General features: G+C 37.3%; 5 protein-coding genes across 7 annotated transcripts; 2 read left to right on the top strand and 3 right to left on the bottom strand.

Moving 5' to 3' along the window:
- Positions 629-2,045, bottom strand: LOC105176432 (glycine-rich cell wall structural protein 1.8-like). Of its 2 annotated transcripts, none has more exons than XM_020691741.1 (2): positions 1,031-2,045; positions 629-904 (listed from the first exon to the last, which is right to left on the bottom strand). In XM_020691741.1, the coding sequence occupies exons 1-2, from the start codon at positions 2,034-2,036 to the stop codon at positions 807-809; spliced, it is 1,104 nt and encodes a 367-aa protein (XP_020547400.1). In that variant the 5' UTR covers positions 2,037-2,045; the 3' UTR covers positions 629-806. The 2 variants fall into 2 exon arrangements, with proteins under 2 accessions (XP_020547400.1, XP_020547401.1); XM_020691742.1 differs by having other exon boundaries at positions 1,166-2,045.
- On the bottom strand, positions 3,595-6,845 carry LOC105176408 (DNA-directed RNA polymerases II and IV subunit 5A). 2 transcript variants are annotated; one of them, XM_011099213.2, is made up of 5 exons: positions 6,716-6,845; positions 5,783-5,990; positions 4,898-5,077; positions 4,622-4,735; positions 3,595-3,958 (listed from the first exon to the last, which is right to left on the bottom strand). In XM_011099213.2, exons 2-5 carry the CDS (start codon positions 5,981-5,983, stop codon positions 3,833-3,835), a joined length of 621 nt encoding a protein of 206 aa, XP_011097515.1. In that variant the 5' UTR covers positions 5,984-5,990; positions 6,716-6,845; the 3' UTR covers positions 3,595-3,832. The 2 variants fall into 2 exon arrangements, with proteins under 2 accessions (XP_011097515.1, XP_011097502.1); XM_011099200.2 differs by having other exon boundaries at positions 6,699-6,844.
- Positions 6,936-9,608, top strand: LOC105176424. The gene is made up of 3 exons (XM_011099223.2): positions 6,936-7,067; positions 8,790-8,965; positions 9,175-9,608. The coding sequence occupies exons 2-3, from the start codon at positions 8,795-8,797 to the stop codon at positions 9,244-9,246; spliced, it is 243 nt and encodes an 80-aa protein (XP_011097525.1). The 5' UTR covers positions 6,936-7,067; positions 8,790-8,794; the 3' UTR covers positions 9,247-9,608.
- LOC105176400 (histone acetyltransferase of the MYST family 1) lies at positions 10,363-15,877 on the top strand. The gene is made up of 9 exons (XM_011099187.2): positions 10,363-10,682; positions 11,152-11,240; positions 11,480-11,539; positions 12,099-12,308; positions 12,589-12,657; positions 13,289-13,450; positions 13,944-14,037; positions 14,559-14,701; positions 15,438-15,877. Exons 1-9 carry the CDS (start codon positions 10,391-10,393, stop codon positions 15,639-15,641), a joined length of 1,323 nt encoding a protein of 440 aa, XP_011097489.1. The 5' UTR covers positions 10,363-10,390; the 3' UTR covers positions 15,642-15,877.
- LOC105177681 lies at positions 16,328-16,975 on the bottom strand. The gene has a single exon (XM_011100919.1). It carries the CDS (start codon positions 16,973-16,975, stop codon positions 16,328-16,330), a length of 648 nt encoding a protein of 215 aa, XP_011099221.1.

The raw sequence follows: 20,553 nt of genomic DNA, 5'->3' as shown, positions 1-20,553 counted from the left end.
TGTAACTTTGGTATTATTTTTATACCACCTCTCAAGTCTCAAGGTGGTATTAGTTATTGAGGTGTAACAATAATTAATTTAGGACTTCGATTTTATACCGAACCGCCATGCAATACAGTAAATATTGTATTAATCTATACTAATTTTCTTATACATAAAATTAACGGGATTTATTGAAAAGAGGAAGAGAAAAAGAGAAAATTGCGTAGAGAAAAAAGGGTGATATAAATAAAACAGAAAATGAAAATAAAAATGAATCAGAGTAAGATTACAAAATCCAGCAAATCCTGTTTCGGATTTAAATATAAACAACATATTATCCAAATGTTGCATTATTTGAATGTAATTTACAGGAACAATAATATACCTTGCTAGTATTTATAGTGATTGTAGTTTGAAAATATAATATCAAACATATTTTTCTCAAATTTCAACAATTTTCAATCCATTCTTCAAAAGAAAAGACGTTCAATACATTTTATATTGCATCTCTGAGACCACTTCATCTTCATATTTTTAACGAGTTAGTTTTGTAACATATTGGAATTCGTTTCTTTGAAGTTTACATTCTTTTTCCTTCAACGCTTTATGAACAAGTGAGTATGCAAATGAACTAGTGACTTTCCCATGATAATTAAGATAATTTTGATATTATTAATAGTTGTCAGGACAATAATACACTTTCCATGCACTATTTCAAGTGCTTTCAATCACACATTCATAACCAACATAATTTATATTATTCTCATTGCTGAGAAGAATTATGCTTCTTTAGATTACTCAACGGTGGCACGTCAGTAGTATTTCTAGGGAGCATAGCCACCATGACCTCCACCTTCGCCGCCACCTGAGCCTCCACCATACCCACCAGCATGTCCACCACCAGCATAACCACCACCACCACCTCCGCCTTCACCACCGCCATAACCTCCACCATTGACTCCACCACCACCACCAGCACCCCCTCCAGCACCATGTCCACCACCTCTTGCAATAGACCCAGCCCCACTAGCATAGCCACCGCCACCACCAGCACCGCCTCCTTCACCACCCCCGTAACCTCCACCATGTTCTCCTCCTGCACCACCACCACCACCTCCACCACTACCATGACCTCCACCTCCTCCAATAGCGCCAGCACCACCAGCGTAGCCGCCACCACCACCAGCACCACCTCCTTCGCCGCCTCCATAACCTCCACCATGGGCTCCTCCTGCACCACCACCAGCACCTCCACCACTACCATGTCCTTCAGCTCCAGCTGACCCAGCCCCACTGGCATAGCCACCACCACCACCAGCTCCACCTCCTTCCCCACCACCATAACCTCCTCCGTGGGCTCCTCCCCCGCCGCCACCAACTCCCCCACCACTACCGTATCCACCAGCTCCTGCTCCTCCAGCAGACCCTGCTCCACCACCACCACCATGACCTCCTCCACCTCCATATCCTCCATCGGCAGCATAACCACCTCCACTACCTCCTCCTTCCCCTCCACCATATCCACCAGCATGTGCCCCTTCGGCACCACCACCACCACCTCCACCTCCTGCACCGCCACCTCCACCACCACCACCGCCCCCGCCACCTCCATGTACACCACCACCACCACCATATCCAGCACCGCCACCTTCACCACCCCCACTTCCATACCCAACACCATGATCGCCACCAGCAGCATAACCACCTCCACCTCCACCACCATTGCCACCACCACCACCACCTCCTCCACCACCATGCTCTCCGCCACCACCGCCATACCCAGACCCACCTCCTATACCACTTCCTCCGCCGCTTGCGTATCCATGCTCAACAACAGCCCCTCCGGAACCTCCCCCAGCACCTCCACCACCTCCATATCCTTCGCCACCAACATTACCACCATAACCATGAGGATAATAGGTAGTAGTATCAAGAAGAGTCCTAGCTGCGGAACATATCGTCATACCCAACAGCACAAAGAAAACTACACTAAAAACTCTGCTTGCAGTCATTTTGAATGGAAATGAATCCCACAAGGATGAATCACACTGCATGGATTAATAGGTATTTATAGGGGTTGGGGTGGGTGCAAAAAGCGCGTCCATGCACTGTGAAGATTGGAGAACAACTAAAGAAAGAGCTGCTTTTGCCCCACAAAGTGGTCCAGTTCACAAGCACATGCACCACAAAATTGCTCTTACTAGTGTGCTTCTGCTGTCTGCCACCATTGATGAACAAGTTATTATAACCCCGTTCCTGTCAAAAATTGTATAGCATTCTCGCCAAATTGAATATGTGAGGATTTTGAAGATGTATACATTCTTACAGCCGAAAAGAGCGAGTTCTGCCCCATTTGGCGTTAGTGGTATTCTGGATACACCTAATTTTCTTATCTACATTTCCATTAGTGCAAAGCAAACAACTGATCATCCCTACAATAACACTCAGGACACTCTTAATTACCAACTTTGTTCAATCCAGTAATTACCACTTCATTGGTAGTTGTATTTAGATGAAAAATCACTTCATAAATAAGAGTTGGAAATGTTTAATCCAGAGGTTTATGAAGTCCAACTCCAGATAGCTAAAAGACGTGCAACCATAATTTGTCACGATTTGGTTGAGGGTAACTCACAGATATTGCCGATTCAGAAATCTACCCTACTGATAAGATGAAAAACTAAATCAAACTGCTGGATGCTCATTTGAAATTGATCAATAAAAGCTTGCTCGAATTCTATTTGTTAAACTTAACAAACAAAACATGAACAAATTGTTTTGTTTGATAGTCGAGCTCCATTCTATTAATGCAAAATATAAAATATATTTAAAAGTATTAAATTACTCAACCTTGACCCATGTTCTATCAAATTAAGCCCACTTGAGCTCGATCGGAGCAATAATCAAACAAAATTCAAAAGCAAGTTTTCAAACTCAATATTAATTCAAACAAGTTTGAACAATGATGTGTTCGACGCTACTCGAATCCTTCACCATCCTAATTACTAGGCTAAAGTTATTTTATTTCTCAGTTTAAGTATCTTTTATGATTTCTTAAGAGTAATTTGCAAATTGCAATTACCCATTTAAGTGGAGAGGACCATGCAATGTAGGTGATGGAGTCATCTGCCACCTCTTAATTAATGGCTAAATACTTAAATACTCTACACCTAAATAAGACCAATATAAAACTGCATACTGGTTGATCACAAACCAGTAATCTACATTATTTTATAACAAAAATTGCATGTATCATAATCAATCATCAGCAAAATAGCTAAAATTGCACTAGTGCATAAAGCATTGCACAGAAATCATGATATACGGCCACTTTTTCTTATCACTTAAAGCCAATGATGGAAATCCAACTCAGTTATGATCCTTTTCCCACACAGATCACTGTTGCTAAACCTGATCAGATGACATTATGCTTCACTACTACATGTGCTCATGCTCCTGATGCCTTTGCCTCTTCTTGCCTAACCCAACCATGGATACTGCAGAATAGAGAAGCTGATTCAAATGCAAAATATTCGGCCGTGCTAGTCGGTTTTCCGCATCTAATGGAGTGATTCAGGTTATGGTGAACAAATTGAAGCTTCATTGGAAAAGAGTGCTCAAATACTCGATAAAAAGATCACCATACAAGTGAAACTGTAAAGGCACAAACAGGTACAGAAGCAGATTAATGTGGCATTACATTAGCACTCAAAGAAAATCACTAAGAAGTGTATGGCATCCAATCAATACACAAGATAGAGTTGCCGAGTTTTTCAGGCATTCGAGACCTTTACCTATTCCTCACCCCTTTAAACTTTTTGTCTGACAACTAATACAGAGCTTTAAAAGTTTAAACCACGTATCGGTATGTGACATAGCGTCCCGCAGTCTCACTTGGTCGGATAATTTTTACTACTTGTCCGCGCTTTAGACCATAGTATCTCGCGATCGGGTCGGTTATCTGGATACGGGGAAGCTGCCAACAAAAGGATTAAGATGTAAGCTCGCCGGACAGATGATAATCACGAGAAATACTAAGTTCTGAGCTCATATGTACATGCATATGGAGTGGTAACATGCGTAAATTTACTATAATGTCAATTTACAGAAAATCCATCAAGAAGAGTATCAAAATTTAGGTCCTTCTGATATAATAGATATAGGGTCAATAACAGAACAACACCATAGAGAAGGTTGGAGCAAACTGAATGAGGTCCACTTGTTAACACAATTTAGATCACGCAATGAATGCAAAAGAATTAAGCTTTTACTAATTTCTGATTCCAACTTGCTTCTAGTACTGCCATTGGCAGAACTAAAGATAATAAAATTTCTCATGTAGTGGCAGTAGAATATTTAGCTTAAGCCAAATTAATAACAAATAAACAAAGAAGAGGGAACGATGCCTGGCTGATCAAGTAATAAAGGTACAAGAAAAATGAATAATAACTTGGCCAGTAATGCAGTTCCAATGTCAAATTACTCATGCAGCAGGATAAGTTACAACTGAAAATCCCCCATTTTAGAACAATCACTTAATCTTGATGGCGCAATAGGGTGTTAGATCTTAATGTAGTATAACTAACAGATTCTCTGCCATATCAATGACTTAAATCTCAGATATTTATCATTAACTAACCTGTGTTTCTTTCACAGTGTATCTTTCCAGCAAAGTCTTCTTTTCTTCAGGAGTAAGCACCTGATGCTGGGGAACAAGAACATGCTCTTTTATGTTGACTAACAACTCAGCCTCCTGTAGCAGTGAGTAGCCATCAGTATCATTGAAATCCTCCCGGAATCAAAGGATGAATTGGATACACAATTTTCACTCACAGAGAAAATGAACTGCATAAAATCCTCAACAAGTATTTGAGGAAATATATGAAACATAATGATATCAGAGACTCAAGAACACCTGGAAAACTTCCAAGTGGAATTTAGTAGATATTTCACTAATGCAGGTTCGAGCAAATGGAGTTAAATTCTGCTGGACCACTAAGATTGCCCGATGAACACCCTCTTCTTTCATGCGATTGGTATAAGTCTTCATGGTCTTAACACCAACCTTCTGTTCCTCAGGAAAGAATACGTATATCTGATGATAAGTAGACAAAAAAAAAGACAACCGATAAATAGGTCGTAAAAAAGCATTTTCAACAATCCTATAAAGTTATAATGAAAACAACATCATAAATACATATGACCAAAGTATCAAACAAACAACCAAACAACTCACAGATTCACAGAACTTTCAACAAGGAACAGCTCTATTGCAGGCTATTAAGGCATACTCAGAGGAAGAGACCACTTTTTCATTAACAGGAGATGCATTAAACAATCATTTACTGCAACGGGAAAATCAACTTGCACATACATGAAATCTTTCTTCCAAACGATGCCGCCATTGTGATCAGACTTACTTAGTAACCAACGAAGTTAAGCATATATGAAAAAAGGTTCAACTTCAGAAGCTGAAGCCTTAGCATATTCTACCTCTATGCTAATATCTCCTTTCTCTTTTGCCCCACTCGCCCTCTCCAACCAAAGAATTGTAAAGAAAGAAAAATCCAACACGTTGCCTTAAATCCCAGGGAAACATCTTTTATAGTGTAGTTTCTTATTTTTCTAAGTTGTCCTCACTTCACTAAGCATTTCTGGTTTCTGTAATACCCTCTCATCAATCACATTCTGCAGCTGCAAGAAAACACAATATACAGTATAATACTAAAAACAAAAACCACTATCACAATCATCACAGATATGAACTACAGAAAACTTTTAGTGTTTCAACGAAAAGAACCTGATCAGAGCTGTTACCGCCCATGCCTTTCTGAATAACAAGGTCCTCTCTCTTCATATTCTCACCATACTTCTGAATGAACTGATGCTTCGGCATGTCAATCTCAAATGCACCCACCATGTAACCTCTATCCTTCAGCATCTGCATCACCGTCTTCCGAATTCGATGAAGCCGCGTAATTTCCTCCTCAGACATAACCATCTTTGCACTGTCAATTGGAAAACACTAAGCAAAAACAATGCAAGGACGTAACACAAATACTTCCTACTTTCAGTTAGCATCCCAGGACATATATCCATAATTCGTTCAATTTGATAATGACCAGCATTGAATTACAGTAGGGCGAAGTGGCCCAGCTACATGATCAGTAATGTTATAATCTCTTCTCCTTTTTCATTTCTTTAGAAACTTCAGCTGAAATTTATTTAATATATTACTCTAAAATTGAACAGGAATCCAATAACCCAAAAAACAAAACAAAACTTCATTTACAAACCATGTTGAGGTGCCTGCTCGGAAATACTATAAAAATTAAGTAAACAACACTATAAAGATCCAAATTTGCAGTTGCGATATCGGAACATAAAGATTCCCTCATTTCTCTTTCTTTCTTTCACCCCTCCTTCGTCTTTCGAATGGTAACCGTCTAGGCCGAATTTGAAAACTTCAAAAATTGGCACATGCATAAAAAAACAAATTAAAATGGATCTTTCCGCTCAAACTTAAACAAGAAATACGAAAAACACGATTTTGTTTAAAGAAACGAATGAGAATAGTAGTTAATGTCATGATATTAGAGCTCCAACCATCTAGCTCATCAGCAGTTTCAGCTAAAATTCGACAATAAAGGCCACCATATAAACCGATAAAGCAGTTTCAAGTTCTATAATTAGAAAATTACAAATAAATCACTTACAATTAACGTCTTCGCACCTGTGGTTTGTTGATTTTCTGAAGCTTCTCTCAGATGGTGTTGTGCCCACGCGGGAGTGAGAGAGAGAGACGCGAGGTTTAGTTTGTTCAATATATAATTTGATAGGCAAACCACAAGTCTCTGTAAACCTAAAAGAATACCTGTTAATTTGTTAAAATTGTAAAAGACCCCAATATTTTCACACTTATTTCCTTGGGTGGACTTTGGATCACACTGTAATTCGGCCCATCATTTAGGTTACTCAGAAAGACAGCCCAAATGGGTTTAGCCCACTTAATCACAGAACCCTCCACCATTCTCTCCCAGATTCCTAAATCTTCAGTCTGAGTCGTCCCACTCACCTCTCTCAAGGTATGCATCTCCCTTTCTCTATTCAGATGTGTGTTACTGTTTCGTTCCTCCTTATTTTCGCTTTCTTCCTTGTGGGACTTTAATGTTCTTAGTTATTTTCTTCTTATTCTGCGATTCATTGTGTAAATTTGAATTTATTGGATGAAATGGGGAATATGCATGCAGAAACCCTTGCCAACTGTTTAGCTTGGATATGATAGAGATAGTATCCGTAATAAAATAATAGAGATGTAAGTTTTCAGAATCCTTGTTGAAATTTGTTGTAGCTAGATTGGTCAGGGTGTTCTGCTGGATGTTCAAGATTGATTCACCATAAGTTATGTACCTTTATATTGAGTTCATGTAAATTTTCATTTCAGCTGTATTAGATCTGCCTGAATGGTAATGAATTAACAATGGACAACTGAGAGCTGGGAAAAGGTTTCAAGCATTGTTGCTGGAAATATTTAAAATACAATTTTGGGGACAATGGGCATAATGAAATGAAATATGTATGTGAAATTGGGGTTAGTTATAGAATAACAGAGGCCGTGAAGGAAAGTGAACTAATCGGTAGACTAGTCAAGTTTCTCTTGTATTAGCGATATGAGCATTGAAGAACACTGGAACAGGATAAACATCTCAGAGTATAATTACTTGTATTCAAATCTGATAAAAGAACAGCAGGCTGACTTAGTGTCTATGTTGAAAGGTACCCTAGTGTCTTAATCAAATGTATGCTTGTGGCCTAGAGCTTACTTCCTGCCTTTACCACCTCATTAGAAAGGTTCAATCCTCATCTAATCCTGGGTCATACAATAATTGAGACATGGTTATACTTGAACCAGAATGTCCTTCTTGATAGCTAAAATCTGCCACAATTAGAATTGTGTACTAGTCATTATGAACTTCTTCCCATGTTGAATGACCTTTTTGGTATTTCTTTGTTTGATTCAGTATTTTTAACTTCCCCATTAAATGTATTTTTCTGGGGTATATCAAGGTTTAGTCTTTGGTTCATATTTCGTCGACCAATTCTTCCTAATTCACATCTTTATGAAAGAATTTCTTTTGTAATTCCTTACATAAGGATTCAGAAAATACCGGATCCCCACCTACGCAAGCAAATTGTTGATAAAACTCCAAAATGGCATTTTCTTTTGATCCAATTTTTTTTTCTCTCCTTATCATTCAGAAAAGACAAAAAAAATTTCAGGATAAATACACATTGTCTAGAATTTCTCTTATTTATAACTATTTGTTATTAAAGAGTTTGTGCATTCAATTGTTTTGGGATCCTATGACCTCAAAATGAGGCTAGTGACTTACCAAAAAATTGCAAGCATGTCTTTCTCATACACTAGTTATGGCATCATCCACTACTGTGCCCTCTGAGTTTGATTGAACATGTTCTGTGAATTTTGGGTTCCAAAAAAGTTATCATTGCTAGGATGTGGATGTAGTTCAAGTAAGTCGTAAGTTCATAGCTTGTAAAAATCTCAAGGCACTTTGTCATTGCACTTAATCCATCATCCAAGATCTTATACCAGTTAGCAAAACAAACTGAATTATCTATGTTGAGCAAAACCTGGTTGCCTAGGCACGAGGGGATACTCTTGTAATAACTTTGATCGTGAGATATTTTGTGATTTTATATTGAACTCACTGCTGATGGCTGATATTGTGTAACTACTCTTTTTGTTCTAATTGTGTATTTGCTTTTGCAATTGCCGTCTCGAATAGGAAGAATGGGCAGAAAAGCTGGTACCTTGTACATTAATCCAAAGAAATTTGGGAATCTTCAGAAACCATGCATGAAAGAAATGATGTCGTTTCTTAATTGTTTGGCTCTAACTCAAGGCAATGATGAAAAATGCAGTCGGCAAAAGTCGCTTTTGAGTGCCTGCATGGATGCTCAGGTAAGTGGGTGACTTAAGCATTCGCAATTTGATTCCAATATTGTCTTATATTTGTTACATACTATTCATACTAGTAAGGATGATTCTTCAATTTCCAATTTGACAAACAAGAAGAAAGTGTAATTGGTATAATTTCATATTCCAGTCAATTATTCTCAACCTTGGATCTTCTTTGCTGTCAGCAAACTTACTTTCTCATCTTTCTGCAGACTGGCAATAAAAGAAAGCCTTGGGGTAACATCAACTATCACCTTCAGAGGCTCAATAGAGGAAGAAAATAGTAAATTGGACTCCTATGTCATATTATCGTTACGATGGTGTAATAGCAGCCGTCAGTTGTGTCAAAGACAACGTCCAGGGATAGTCTTTTGTGTATTCTTTTGATGCGAGTTCATTGTAGTCTAGGGATGGAATATTGCTTTACCTACTGGAATTTGGACCTTCTTCGTTTAAATCCAGAAAACGAAAATGTTTGTTGAGTTCGTCTATTAGAGCATAAGTCCAGCCACACCTGCCTCTGAGCTTAAACGGTTGTATTGGCAGGGAACTCGTTTCTCGGATATTCAATACCATTCTAAGGTTACTTACTGTACCATGTAGAACAATTGTTGAGCCTATTTTTACATGCATTTCATTCTGATTATTTTGACTTGCTGTTAGAAAACTTTTATCTGTCTGAGAATTGTTATGTCCTCATGTAAAAAAGGTATATTACAAATGACTTTCTTGAGATTTGCTATAATTATAAATACTTCTTCGTTGTTTAAGAGATTTTACAGATACTCTTAAAATTAACAGTCGTTTGACAAATATCTCTAGGGCCATTACAAGCGGCTTTGACTTTTGTTACATGATCATTAGTTTAGGAGTATTTGTCGTTTGACAAATACCTCTAGGATTGTTACAAGCGGCTTTGGCTTTTGTTAGATAATCATTGATTTTAGGAGTATTTATAATTTTTTAAATAATGATGAGTATTGTAATTATGATAAACTCTGGGAAGTCTGTTTTATTATCCCATGTAAAATTTAATTTTGAGTTTTAACCTCACCGAATAATTCTCAAAATTATATTTTTCGATGAAATATACATTTGTTTGAAATAAAATTTTCTAAATTTCGGCAAACTCGAAAATAGAAAAAGAAAATTCAGTATAACCTCTTTCCCGGGCGGGGGGGGGGGGATAACTAGTCAACGTCCGTAACTAGTTCATAATACGGCGTTACGTACAAAATTCAGCTTGTGGGGGAGGAATTTAACATACGGAAATTCTAAAGGGGCTTTCTGCTAATAAAAACTTCAGCAAATTGGGGAGGAAATTATATATGAAGGAATTTTGAGGTAGCTGTCCGCAAATACGAAAATCGCGTTGGCATCAAATAATATTTCCCCCAATTATCAACCAATTTTTCTGTACCCGAAGAAATGGTTCCAATTGACAACGGCGCAACCCCTGCCACAGCGAACGGCCATGGCGCCGGCAAAGCGGCCGTTGCTGAAACTGCCACCGTCTCTCCGGGTTCTGAGTCCAATGGTGCTCAGCCGGAGATTGACGCATCTCGGAGGAAGAAATCAGCTATTCTGCCCTTGGAAGTCGGTACACGTGTCAATTGCCGGTGGCGGGACGGCAAGTTCCATCCTGTAAAAGTTATTGAGCGCCGAAAACTTCCGGCCGGTGGACCAAATGATTATGAGTACTACGTGCACTACACTGAATGTAAGAAGTAGTTTTTAGCTCCCTCTCCCTGGCTTTATTGAAAATCAGGTGGATTTGCTAATTGAAATTAGTGTCTAGTTTTCATTAGTTACCCCATGGGTCCCTTCTTGTTAATATATGTATGGTTACACTTGCTTACGGTGTGCTTCTGCTTTGTATCCATAATATTGAACTCCTGAATTGCGCTCGATGAACAATTTATAAAGCTTTGGACAAAAGTATTCCTAATTTCCGTTCTATAGGTAATATCTTGAGCAGATGCCATGGTGGTGTATTTTCTTTGTCTGCTTTGGGTGTTCCTCACTGTGCGACGTGGATTACTTACTGAAATGTAGAATGAGAAGAGTTGCAACGGTGTCCTAGTTGCTTGAGTTGGATGGAGTTTACAGTCTTGTTCTTAAAACTCTTTTCTGTTGTTATAATATCTGACTGGCTTTCTCTGTGCGTCCTTTCTATTTTGCTTGAGCAGTCAACCGCAGGCTTGATGAATGGGTAAAACTTGAACAACTTGATCTCAGCTCTGTCGAAACAGACGTAGATGAAAAGGTTGAGGACAAGGTAACATCCTTTCATGTCTTTGTTTCCTGGGTTTCCATTTGTAGTTTATTTAATTGTTTCCACATTTATGAACATTATATTGGACGAGTCACAAACTTTGCTGAAGTTCAAAATCTGATACCTTTCATCTGCAGCGTCATATTGATATTCATTGATGCATGTCCCGAACCCTGCATATTTGACTATTGGTATTTATTCCTTGTTTTCTGTTGGGGAATGCTCACATGTGAAAATTTCAGGTAACAAGCTTGAAAATGACACGTCATCAGAAACGTAAGATTGATGAGATACACGTAGAGGTACTATTTGACAGTATTATGATCATTATTCTGTTTCCTTTCTTTATTGGTTGTAGAACTTTTTGTTCCTTGTTATGGACGCATCATTGTCCCCGCCCTGTTTGCACATGCATGCCAAGGCAAAAGGCAATATATAGATTGTATCGGTTTTTAAACAGTGTGCCTCTGAATTTAAATGTCGAGTTGGTCAGTCTAGAATGGCAAAGATCTAATGTTTATTAATTCTGAACAGGTGAATGGTTGATGGCGTTTAATCTTTTTCTCATCTGTTTCTATATAAACCGGTGCCTGATGAAAATAAAATGATATTCAAATCTAATTGATTTAAAGTAAATAGCTTTGCTTTGTGACTGTATAACTTTTCAATGTATTGATTGAATGTTCAACTGACCTTTAAGGCTTTACCTGAGCTCCATCATGGGTTCACTCATCCAAAAGGAATTAGAATATCATAGAAGTTAATTATAGAACTTAGAAGTGGAGAAGTGCACATCTGTTTCTTAAGTTTCAGTCAAGTTTTGATTCGAATTATGAAGAGCTGTTGGTTGAAATTATACAGGGACATGAGGAGCTTGATGCTGCAAGTTTGCGTGAACATGAAGAATTTACAAAAGTAAAAAATATTGCAACAATAGAACTTGGCAGATATGAGATAGATACTTGGTACTTTTCCCCGTTTCCACCAGAATACCATGACTGTACGAAGCTGTTCTTTTGTGAGTTCTGCCTGAATTTCATGAAACGCAAAGAACAGCTTCAGAGGCATATGGTTAGTTTTCTCTATCTGTCTCCCATCATTCCTTTTTCTTCACATGTTAGTTTGACTTCTGATGGAACTGAGGTGGTCCATAAGAAAGTCCCTTATATCTAAGGCAGTGCATGTTCAGTCTAGTGTATTGATGTCAGTCTACTTAGACAAGTCTTTCTTTTTCTGTTTTTGCAAATCTTCTCAATATTGACTCATGCACAGAAGTTGGACTTTACCTTCATTTTAAATTGAAAATTTTCTAATGCTCATTGTTTACAATGTTTAATTCTTCTATGTACAGAGGAAATGTGATCTCAAGCATCCCCCTGGTGATGAGATTTATCGAAATGGGACCTTGTCAATGTTTGAGGTAAAATTTATAGTTATCTGATCTAACTTTACTTGTAGAGCATCAATTATGAATTACTCTTATTGAGATTCAGAGGCTTCTCATGTCACAATTATTTTTCATATTTCAATATATTAGGGTTTTCACTTAGAAAGTAAATTGCTATTTAGCAACATGCAACTAGTTCAAAGAATAGGAAAAAGAATGAAAATTATTTTTCCTCTCTTGTCCAAAATATGCTTCACTAATTATTTTTGCTTCTTTTCCTTGAATCTGAATATCCCCGTACTTCTTCTGGGCAACCTTCACAGTTCATTTTCTAGGCCAACTCGCACTCACTAATTAAACATAAACTGATGGATTATTGTTCTGGGTTCCGAACCTTTGAAATTGTTCACCAGAAATTTGAATGGTCCTGATTAAGCCTCAGCTTCAGTTGGTTACTTGTTGAATTTGCACTAGTCCTTTAACTGCTCGATTGAGGTTTACATGAACAATTTTATGCATTTTTTATCATTTTACTTGGCATGCACTGTCTACTTACATCTTTGTGGCCTTGTTTGGTTCTATAGCACATGCCATGCGTGAATATCTAACTTGGTGAGATTGTTAGAAAAAGATTTTGTGCCTAAATTTAAACGAATCAAAACAGGTTGATGGCAAGAAGAATAAGGTTTACGGGCAGAATCTTTGCTATCTGGCTAAATTGTTTCTTGATCACAAGACCCTGTACTACGATGTAGACCTGTTTCTATTCTATGTCCTGTGTGAATGTGATGATCGTGGATGCCACATGGTCGGCTACTTCTCCAAGGTAACTGTTATCTTTAGGACTTGATCTGATTCTTTCTTGCCTATTGCTACTTTTATCCCTAATTAATTTGCTTGAGGGTGAAGTTCATTAAGTTGTATCTTCATGCATTTTATGCAGTAGCATCATAGAGTCAACTTTCAATCGTTTGGTGACTGTCATGTAGATTGGTTTCTTCATGTACTTATATACTCAGAGAGTTCTTAGTATGAGAAAGCCTCTTAATTAGCTGTATGCCTGCTATTTTGATGCATAAGCAATCCCACAATAGATTCCCAAGATAGTTTGTTCTATTGCCTATCAAATATTCTTTTTACTTGCCAATGGTGAGGAAATTAGCAGGCTGACTCCAGCGGATCTGGTTGTGGGGACCTCTTTAATGCCCGATAAGTTGCTCCAGAATTTGGGAATGATAAGATTTTTGACATTTAGGACTGAAAACGTGTAAGAATATCAGCACTAAACATTTCCTGAATGTTTGTTGCTTGATATGCAGGAAAAGCATTCAGAGGAGTCCTACAATTTAGCTTGCATTCTTACTCTGCCTCCTTATCAGAGAAAAGGCTATGGGAAGTTCCTGATTGCATTTTGTAAGCTCATATTTCATTATTCCACCTTTTTTTCTATATCCGGAGTGTTGAGAGGAATAAATGCACACATAGTGACCGTATACGCTGTCAGTGTGACTGATGGTCCTTTCATCTGAAGTTTTTCTTCCTTATGTGCTTTATTTTTTGGAGGATAAAACTGGAGTTTCGTGATGTTATGGGTTGTAAAATATGAGCTTAAGATTTCATGGACTCATATAGAGATACCTTACAAAGTTCCATAAGTGACAGTGGTTTTGCTGGTCAGAAATGGATGAACCCTAACTACTGCAATCCATTAGTTAACTTTCCATTAAACCTGAAAAGTTTGTCTTTAGGATAGATCAGGTGTTTTGCCTTCTGCTGTAAGAATGAGAACTCAGCCTACTGTCAATTTTGTCCATACAAAAGTAAAAGTAGCAAGTTGATAATCGCACTTTTATCTCTGTCCGCTTCTACCTGTTTTACAGAATTCAATATATTCTGTTCAATAAAATTGCTTACATAACTATAAAATCATGTAGCATATGAGCTTTCAAAGAAGGAAGCCAAAGTTGGAACACCAGAGCGACCCCTCTCAGATCTGGGACTCTTGAGCTACCGAGGATATTGGACCCGCGTTCTTCTAGATATACTGAAAAAGCACAAGGGCAATATCTCCATCAAGGTTCGAATGGAACTGCTAGTTTCAAATTATAATAGTTGGCAACTAGTAGATGTTGGGATAGGAAATTCATGTTCTTTATAATCTATCACTATCCAAGAACTTTTTAGCAGCACTGAGGTAAATTGTTCCACTCCATTATGTCCGCATATAATATTGAAGCAAACTTGAGAATTTGTACCTCTAGGAATCATTAGAATCGGGCCTTGTTGAATGCTTGCTTTCACCTCTTCAGCAGCGGTGTTATGCATTGAAGACCCAATTGTCTGAACTGTCTGCATGATGTGTAATAATGCATAAAAGAAGAGAATGAGATTTCAGAGTAGAATGGATTCGGAGCTAGCATTCATTATTTTAATCATCATCTGCACAAGTGTTCACAAAAAAGAAAGAAGAAAGAAAAATCATTTTTCTAGATTATACATGGCAGTAGAGCTCCTGGGTGTTAAAGCAAGGCACATTATTAGAACTACTGACTATTGTAACGTTAAGACAGCTTCTCTTTTCTGAAGTAAATACACTTGTTGCATCTCGATTTTGTGTCATTAGTTGTGTCAAAAGATATGGGTGCTTTCACAACACTGTCATATCTCCTCTTGCTTATTTACATGCCAACTTTAGTTCCGCCCCTCAAAGTAATTTGGATTGAGCTTATGTTAGATTGTTTCTGCTCATCATCTTTTTGCTAGTACTCTAGGTGTAATTCCAATTCATTTCCTTGTTTAATTGCTTTGTCCAGGAGCTGAGTGACATGACAGCCATCAAGGCCGAGGATATTTTGTCTACCCTTCAGAGCTTAGAGTTGATCCAGTACCGGAAAGGACAGCATGTTATATGTGCAGATCCGAAAGTCCTGGATCGGCATCTTAAAGCCGCTGGCCGCGGTGGCCTTGACGTTGATGTCAGTAAACTGATATGGACTCCTTATAAAGAGCAGAGCTGATCTTAAAAGTACTGAAGCTTCTCTTCCTTCTTTGCTAGGAATTTTCGCCAATGCGTAGTAACAACAGTGCGAACTGATCTCTAGATTTAGCCGTAGGCTAACAGTTTTCTGAATTACACTAATGCAGTGGCATTAATTCATTTCACAGTAGTTGCCTTTCGTTGTGTAATAGAGTTTCACATTTGTTGTGTGTATACGCTAATTTACTTAGTTTCTCTTCTACTTACACTCAAAAAGAAGAAAAAGGAAAAGAAAATGGTGATAACAGATTCTTGGATTGTTATACTAATAAAAATTTCGAATATTTTTTCAATAAAATGCCTGTGCACCTTTATGTGTAAATTCTTTTTCCCTTTAAAATTAGTAATAAACTTAAAAACGAGAAATATATCAGAAAGAAGATAGTACCATCCACAATATCGTTCAAAGCAATGGATGGTGACCTTGATTTGAAGTGAACAAAAAACCTCGAGTATCACTGTCAAAAATCTTGTGTAAAAAAGCAAGAAATTAAAAAGAAAAGGAAGTAAAGAATAAAGAGAGAAGAAACGAGATTCTACACAATTTTGAATTCATTTACATTAGCACCTCCAAACCAATATAATGGCTCCAGCTCCATCCCTCACCTTACCTCCTCCAGACGGATAGTTATTGTCTGAATTTAGTACTACTGCCCATTTTACATATCATACCGTTGTCAGCGGTGGTTCAAATTTACTGTTTGGCAAATGAATCTGTTCAATTTTCAAGCTTTTCAGCTCCACCCCATTAAACCGTCTCTTCCAAATATTCACCTCATCGCGGCCTGCCCCCGGCGGCGCCACCCTCTTCACCACCGGCAACGGTGGATCCATTTCACTAATATCCACCACCTTAACACAGTCTTGATCACCACTATGATCACAATAGGTCTTCAACCTTGATCTTCTTGAACTATTCACGAACATATCCCTGCTAGTTCTGCAGCTTCTGCTTCCACTACTTCTTCTGCCGGCGGCTGTCACGGTGGTGCTGGCATTAATCGTATTGGTATTTGGCAAGAGGGTTTTGCCGGAAAAGAGGTTTTTGAGCTTGATGTGTTTATGGTGGTGGTTGGCGGCGGCCGAGGTCGTGGTGTTGGTGGCCGGAAAGCCGGTGACGCGGTTGTTTCTTTTGACTTGGCCCACGCAACTGACTGTTGGGGAGGAGGGCTCGTCGGCTGTTGTTGGATCTTTGTAGTGGTTGTTTAATTTCACGTCTTTGATGGATAAGCGGCAGAAGATTGGCAAGAATTTGCTTTTCTGGTGGAATTGCTGTTGATGAATGCTGTAGTGATGATCATATCCATTGCCCATCTGTCCTAATGGCCTCTCTGTGTGTGTTCTTATGTGTGTGTGCGTGTGCGTGTTTTATATGCTGTTGTTGGTGTTGCTATGTGTGTGTGTGTGTGTGTGTGTGGAGAATTGTGAAGTGAAGTACAAAGAAGGGGATGACCAAGACTGAGTTTTGAGTGTTTTAAGAGAGAGAGAGAGAGAGAAGCACATGAAATATAACAAAGTAGAGGAAATCAGAGAGAAACATGTACGTATAAAGCACATATGCACATGTCAATTTATGTGTATGATCTCATATATATACAGATAGCATGGATGTATATATCTTTTATAAAATATACTTTATATAAAGAGTCAGGTATCCCATCCAACTGAAAGTATTATTATTATATACATCAAAACTAAGAACTTAGCATTCAAACTCCAAACTACGTAAGGTAAAAACTGGTAAAGAGGCATTATTATATCCATCCTATATAGAAAAAAGAAAACGTTTCTGTGAAAATCACAGCAAACAATCACGATCATTCTTGACTTTACAGTATTAATTAACAGTCAATTACTCCTATATCTGCAGTTATCTTCTTTGAAATTCAAAACTCAAAGTTAACCTTTCGTGGGAAGTCAAAATTTTTTCATGTACTCTTACCATACAAATATTAACATTGTTTGATCCTGGTTATACACTCATGACCTTTGTCTTGTCTGTTGGGTAAAGAACCATAACTCTTTTGCGCCTTAGGAGTTTGTTCAAAATCAGCAGAATTTTTCCACACCATTAGCAAGATTAGAGGCGTTGAAACTTTTATTGGGTTTGTTATAACTCTAACTTCTTTGTAAGAGACTACTGCTTTGGAGTCTTCTAAATCCCATAATTTGAAGCTGTCCTTAGGCTATATACCTTGAACCCCTTTTCTTTCTGGCGTTTTCTTTTAGGTGTTTGACGCAAAAATGATTCTAACACTATGCGACTCTGTACATTTAAAATTCTTCTTAATTTTGTGTATTTGCACTGACTTATACATGCGATTTAATTGAAATTGTTCACCGAACTACCGTCTTAACTGTTAAAACGTATGTCACAATAGTGATACAAAATGAGGTTCTCCTAATCAGTTTAAATTCATCATTATAAAAGTCAAATCTATGTAGAGGAGTACGAGAAAAGTGATGGATATTATCATGTAAAACAAAACATATTTAACATGCAAAGTTAATGTAATGTACTTGTATTAGTATTACTTTCAAACAAGAAAGCGACAGATATCCATCTTGGAAAAAGGGAATTATGACTAGAATGATTTCACACCAAGATAATGAAGGGTGTGTTACCTGCATTTTCTTTGTCTCAAAGGTTTCTATCTTTTATGGACCTAATGGCTTGAAATGTAGTGCAAGTATGCAATGTGCAATATGATGGCAGTTGTTTTGTCGTCACACATTCACACCACTAGGCTATACCCTCTCTATATATTAGGCCATTTTCACATATCATGCAATACTGTTAGTAACTAAACCATTTTCATCAGTGTGTATATTTTGAGGGTCTCTATGCATGCATCCTTTTGGAGTAATCTTAAAGCTTGGAATATCTATTTTCACCTCACCTCATTGCACCATTGTCAATATTTAGTTTTTTATGATTCCATCTCCCTCTCTCTCTAGGAGAGAAGAAAAGGACTGAATTCTTTGGACTGTATCATTTAAAAACTCATGAAATATGCAGTCATTGGTATGTTAGTCTTGTGACTAATTATTCCCTTTGAAATGAAGTTAGGAATTGACCAAATATAATATTAATACAAAGACATTAATGAAATTTATGCAACTTCATAGATTAGTAAATGTATACTCTAGACCCCTTTTTACAACTCAAATAAATATTAATCCATGCTAGTTGATTACAGGTGTATATACTTAATTCAATTTAGGGTTGGTTGCTTAGAGAGGGGGAGGGGGAGGGGGGCTGAATATTCGGGAAAAGTTTATTTTGAACAATAAATGAGAGTGTGAAAAGTTGGTCACTCTAAATAATAGTGTCTTTACTCATGTGAGAAATTAGTATTATTTTATACATAGGACCATTCTTGATAGATAGACAATACAAGAAGCTCCCAACAAAGGGAAATTGAGACTTCTACTCATGGCCTCTCATTTCTCTTGGGCACCATTGTTCTGTCTTTCTAATGCCCTATCTATTACCTTTTCTTTTTCAACTTTAAGTCACAAGAATGTGCTTCCAAGAACTCTCCCTTTTCCATCATTTAACTAAGTTCAGGCCAAAAAACCAAAAAAGAAAAAAAAAATGAGTTCCAATATATTTGTAAAAGATAGAAATTCTTCCTACAAAAAATAATTACTTATATTACGTGCGTGTAATTATTTTACTAGTTAAACAAGAGATATTTCTGAGTAATATTTGTTGCTTAATATATAGTGTAATTTTCAGCAAAAGTAGAATTTTTGTTCTTGAGAAAAATGATGTAAGAAATGCATGCATGGTCCTAGTATTTGTTAGCCTACAATGGCCCTTTATGCAAAATTCACTCTCAGACAAGGCGAAAGTCAATAAGTTTGGCTGCTTAACACACTTTATGGCGTAGTCTCACATATCATGAAAGTGGCCTTCAATGTTATCCCTATCAAAATTTAAAGAAATAAAATGTTGACTTACCATCTCGTTGTAACATTAATTACCACTATAACATAGTCATTTAATTATGAGAAATACATTAGGCTACGAGTTACTGTGGACAATTTTTTGTGCAAGAAAATCTACAATATTGATACTATGGGCTTAGGCACACAAAATTTACATTTCTTGAATATTATGTCTAACATTGTTAACTATGATTTATGATATAAGAAACTTTGAGAAGTAAACTTTAATTAATGATTTGAAACTATAGACATTATATTTAATTTGGATAATGACTTGCTAGCCGCGATACCAATCTCTATGAGAAATCACATTGAAAGAGGAAAATAAATAATTTATTAACATATTAGTTTTTAGAAAGATTTAGAGATAGTCGGATTTCCAAGCTTGATCAACTATATACATTTGGGTGGAATAACAATTGAAAAGTGGGTGGATTCATCAGCCACTCAGGAAAGTCTGAACTAAACCTAATTTTAATAAAATAATTGTAGTCGGTGTTTCTCAATTCCTTTTTATTTAATTTCATCACTCATTTATTTGTTTTGGCCATAAAGGGATTTCTTTGAAAGTATTACTGAGGGTTGGAGCTAAAAACATCAGGACAAAAGCAGCAGCACCTATTACCCGACCATTCCATTTGTCAGCATGTGCAAGGCACGTGTTAAAGTCTACCTGGGACCCTTCCTAATCTTGAAACATGAAGAAACAGACACTCCCCATAACAAAATCTAGAATTACCTGTACAGAAACTATTACTGTTCTAATGCAGCACATCATATTCCAACGGCTGAAAAGTGATAAATATTTATTTAATAATTAATAAAAATTAAGTGTAGTGGGCTTCTAATTAATAGTCATATTTGAGATTAGGGTGTTTTTGTCTCAAGAAAGGGCAACAAAAAGTTGATAGTATGTATAAAACTTTGGTCATTCATCT

Source organism: Sesamum indicum, linkage group LG2 (genome assembly GCF_000512975.1).
Source record: "Sesamum indicum cultivar Zhongzhi No. 13 linkage group LG2, S_indicum_v1.0, whole genome shotgun sequence".
Classification (NCBI taxonomy): domain Eukaryota; kingdom Viridiplantae; phylum Streptophyta; class Magnoliopsida; order Lamiales; family Pedaliaceae; genus Sesamum; species Sesamum indicum.
Note: the sequence above shows the minus strand (reverse complement) of the source record. Positions and strands in the feature narration are given on the sequence as shown.

Coding starts and splice junctions, on each gene's coding strand:
- LOC105176424 (XM_011099223.2), top strand. CDS start 8,795: ATGGGCAGAAAAGCTGGTACCTTGTACATTAATCCAAAGAAATTTGGG. Junction 8,966..9,174: donor GTGCCTGCATGGATGCTCAG/GTAAGTGGGTGA, acceptor ATCTTTCTGCAG/ACTGGCAATAAAAGAAAGCC.
- LOC105176408 (XM_011099213.2), bottom strand. CDS start 5,983: ATGGTTATGTCTGAGGAGGAAATTACGCGGCTTCATCGAATTCGGAAG. Junction 5,078..5,782: donor GCGGTAACAGCTCTGATCAG/GTTCTTTTCGTT, acceptor ACTTATCATCAG/ATATACGTATTCTTTCCTGA. Junction 4,736..4,897: donor TCCACTTGGAAGTTTTCCAG/GTGTTCTTGAGT, acceptor TCACTGCTACAG/GAGGCTGAGTTGTTAGTCAA.
- LOC105176432 (XM_020691741.1), bottom strand. CDS start 2,036: ATGCAGTGTGATTCATCCTTGTGGGATTCATTTCCATTCAAAATGACT. Junction 905..1,030: donor TGGTGAAGGAGGCGGTGCTG/GTGGTGGCGGTG, acceptor GTGAAGGCGGAG/GTGGTGGTGGTGGTTATGCT.
- LOC105177681 (XM_011100919.1), bottom strand. CDS start 16,975: ATGGGCAATGGATATGATCATCACTACAGCATTCATCAACAGCAATTC.
- LOC105176400 (XM_011099187.2), top strand. CDS start 10,391: ATGGTTCCAATTGACAACGGCGCAACCCCTGCCACAGCGAACGGCCAT. Junction 11,540..12,098: donor TTGATGAGATACACGTAGAG/GTACTATTTGAC, acceptor GAAATTATACAG/GGACATGAGGAGCTTGATGC. Junction 14,702..15,437: donor AGGGCAATATCTCCATCAAG/GTTCGAATGGAA, acceptor TGCTTTGTCCAG/GAGCTGAGTGACATGACAGC.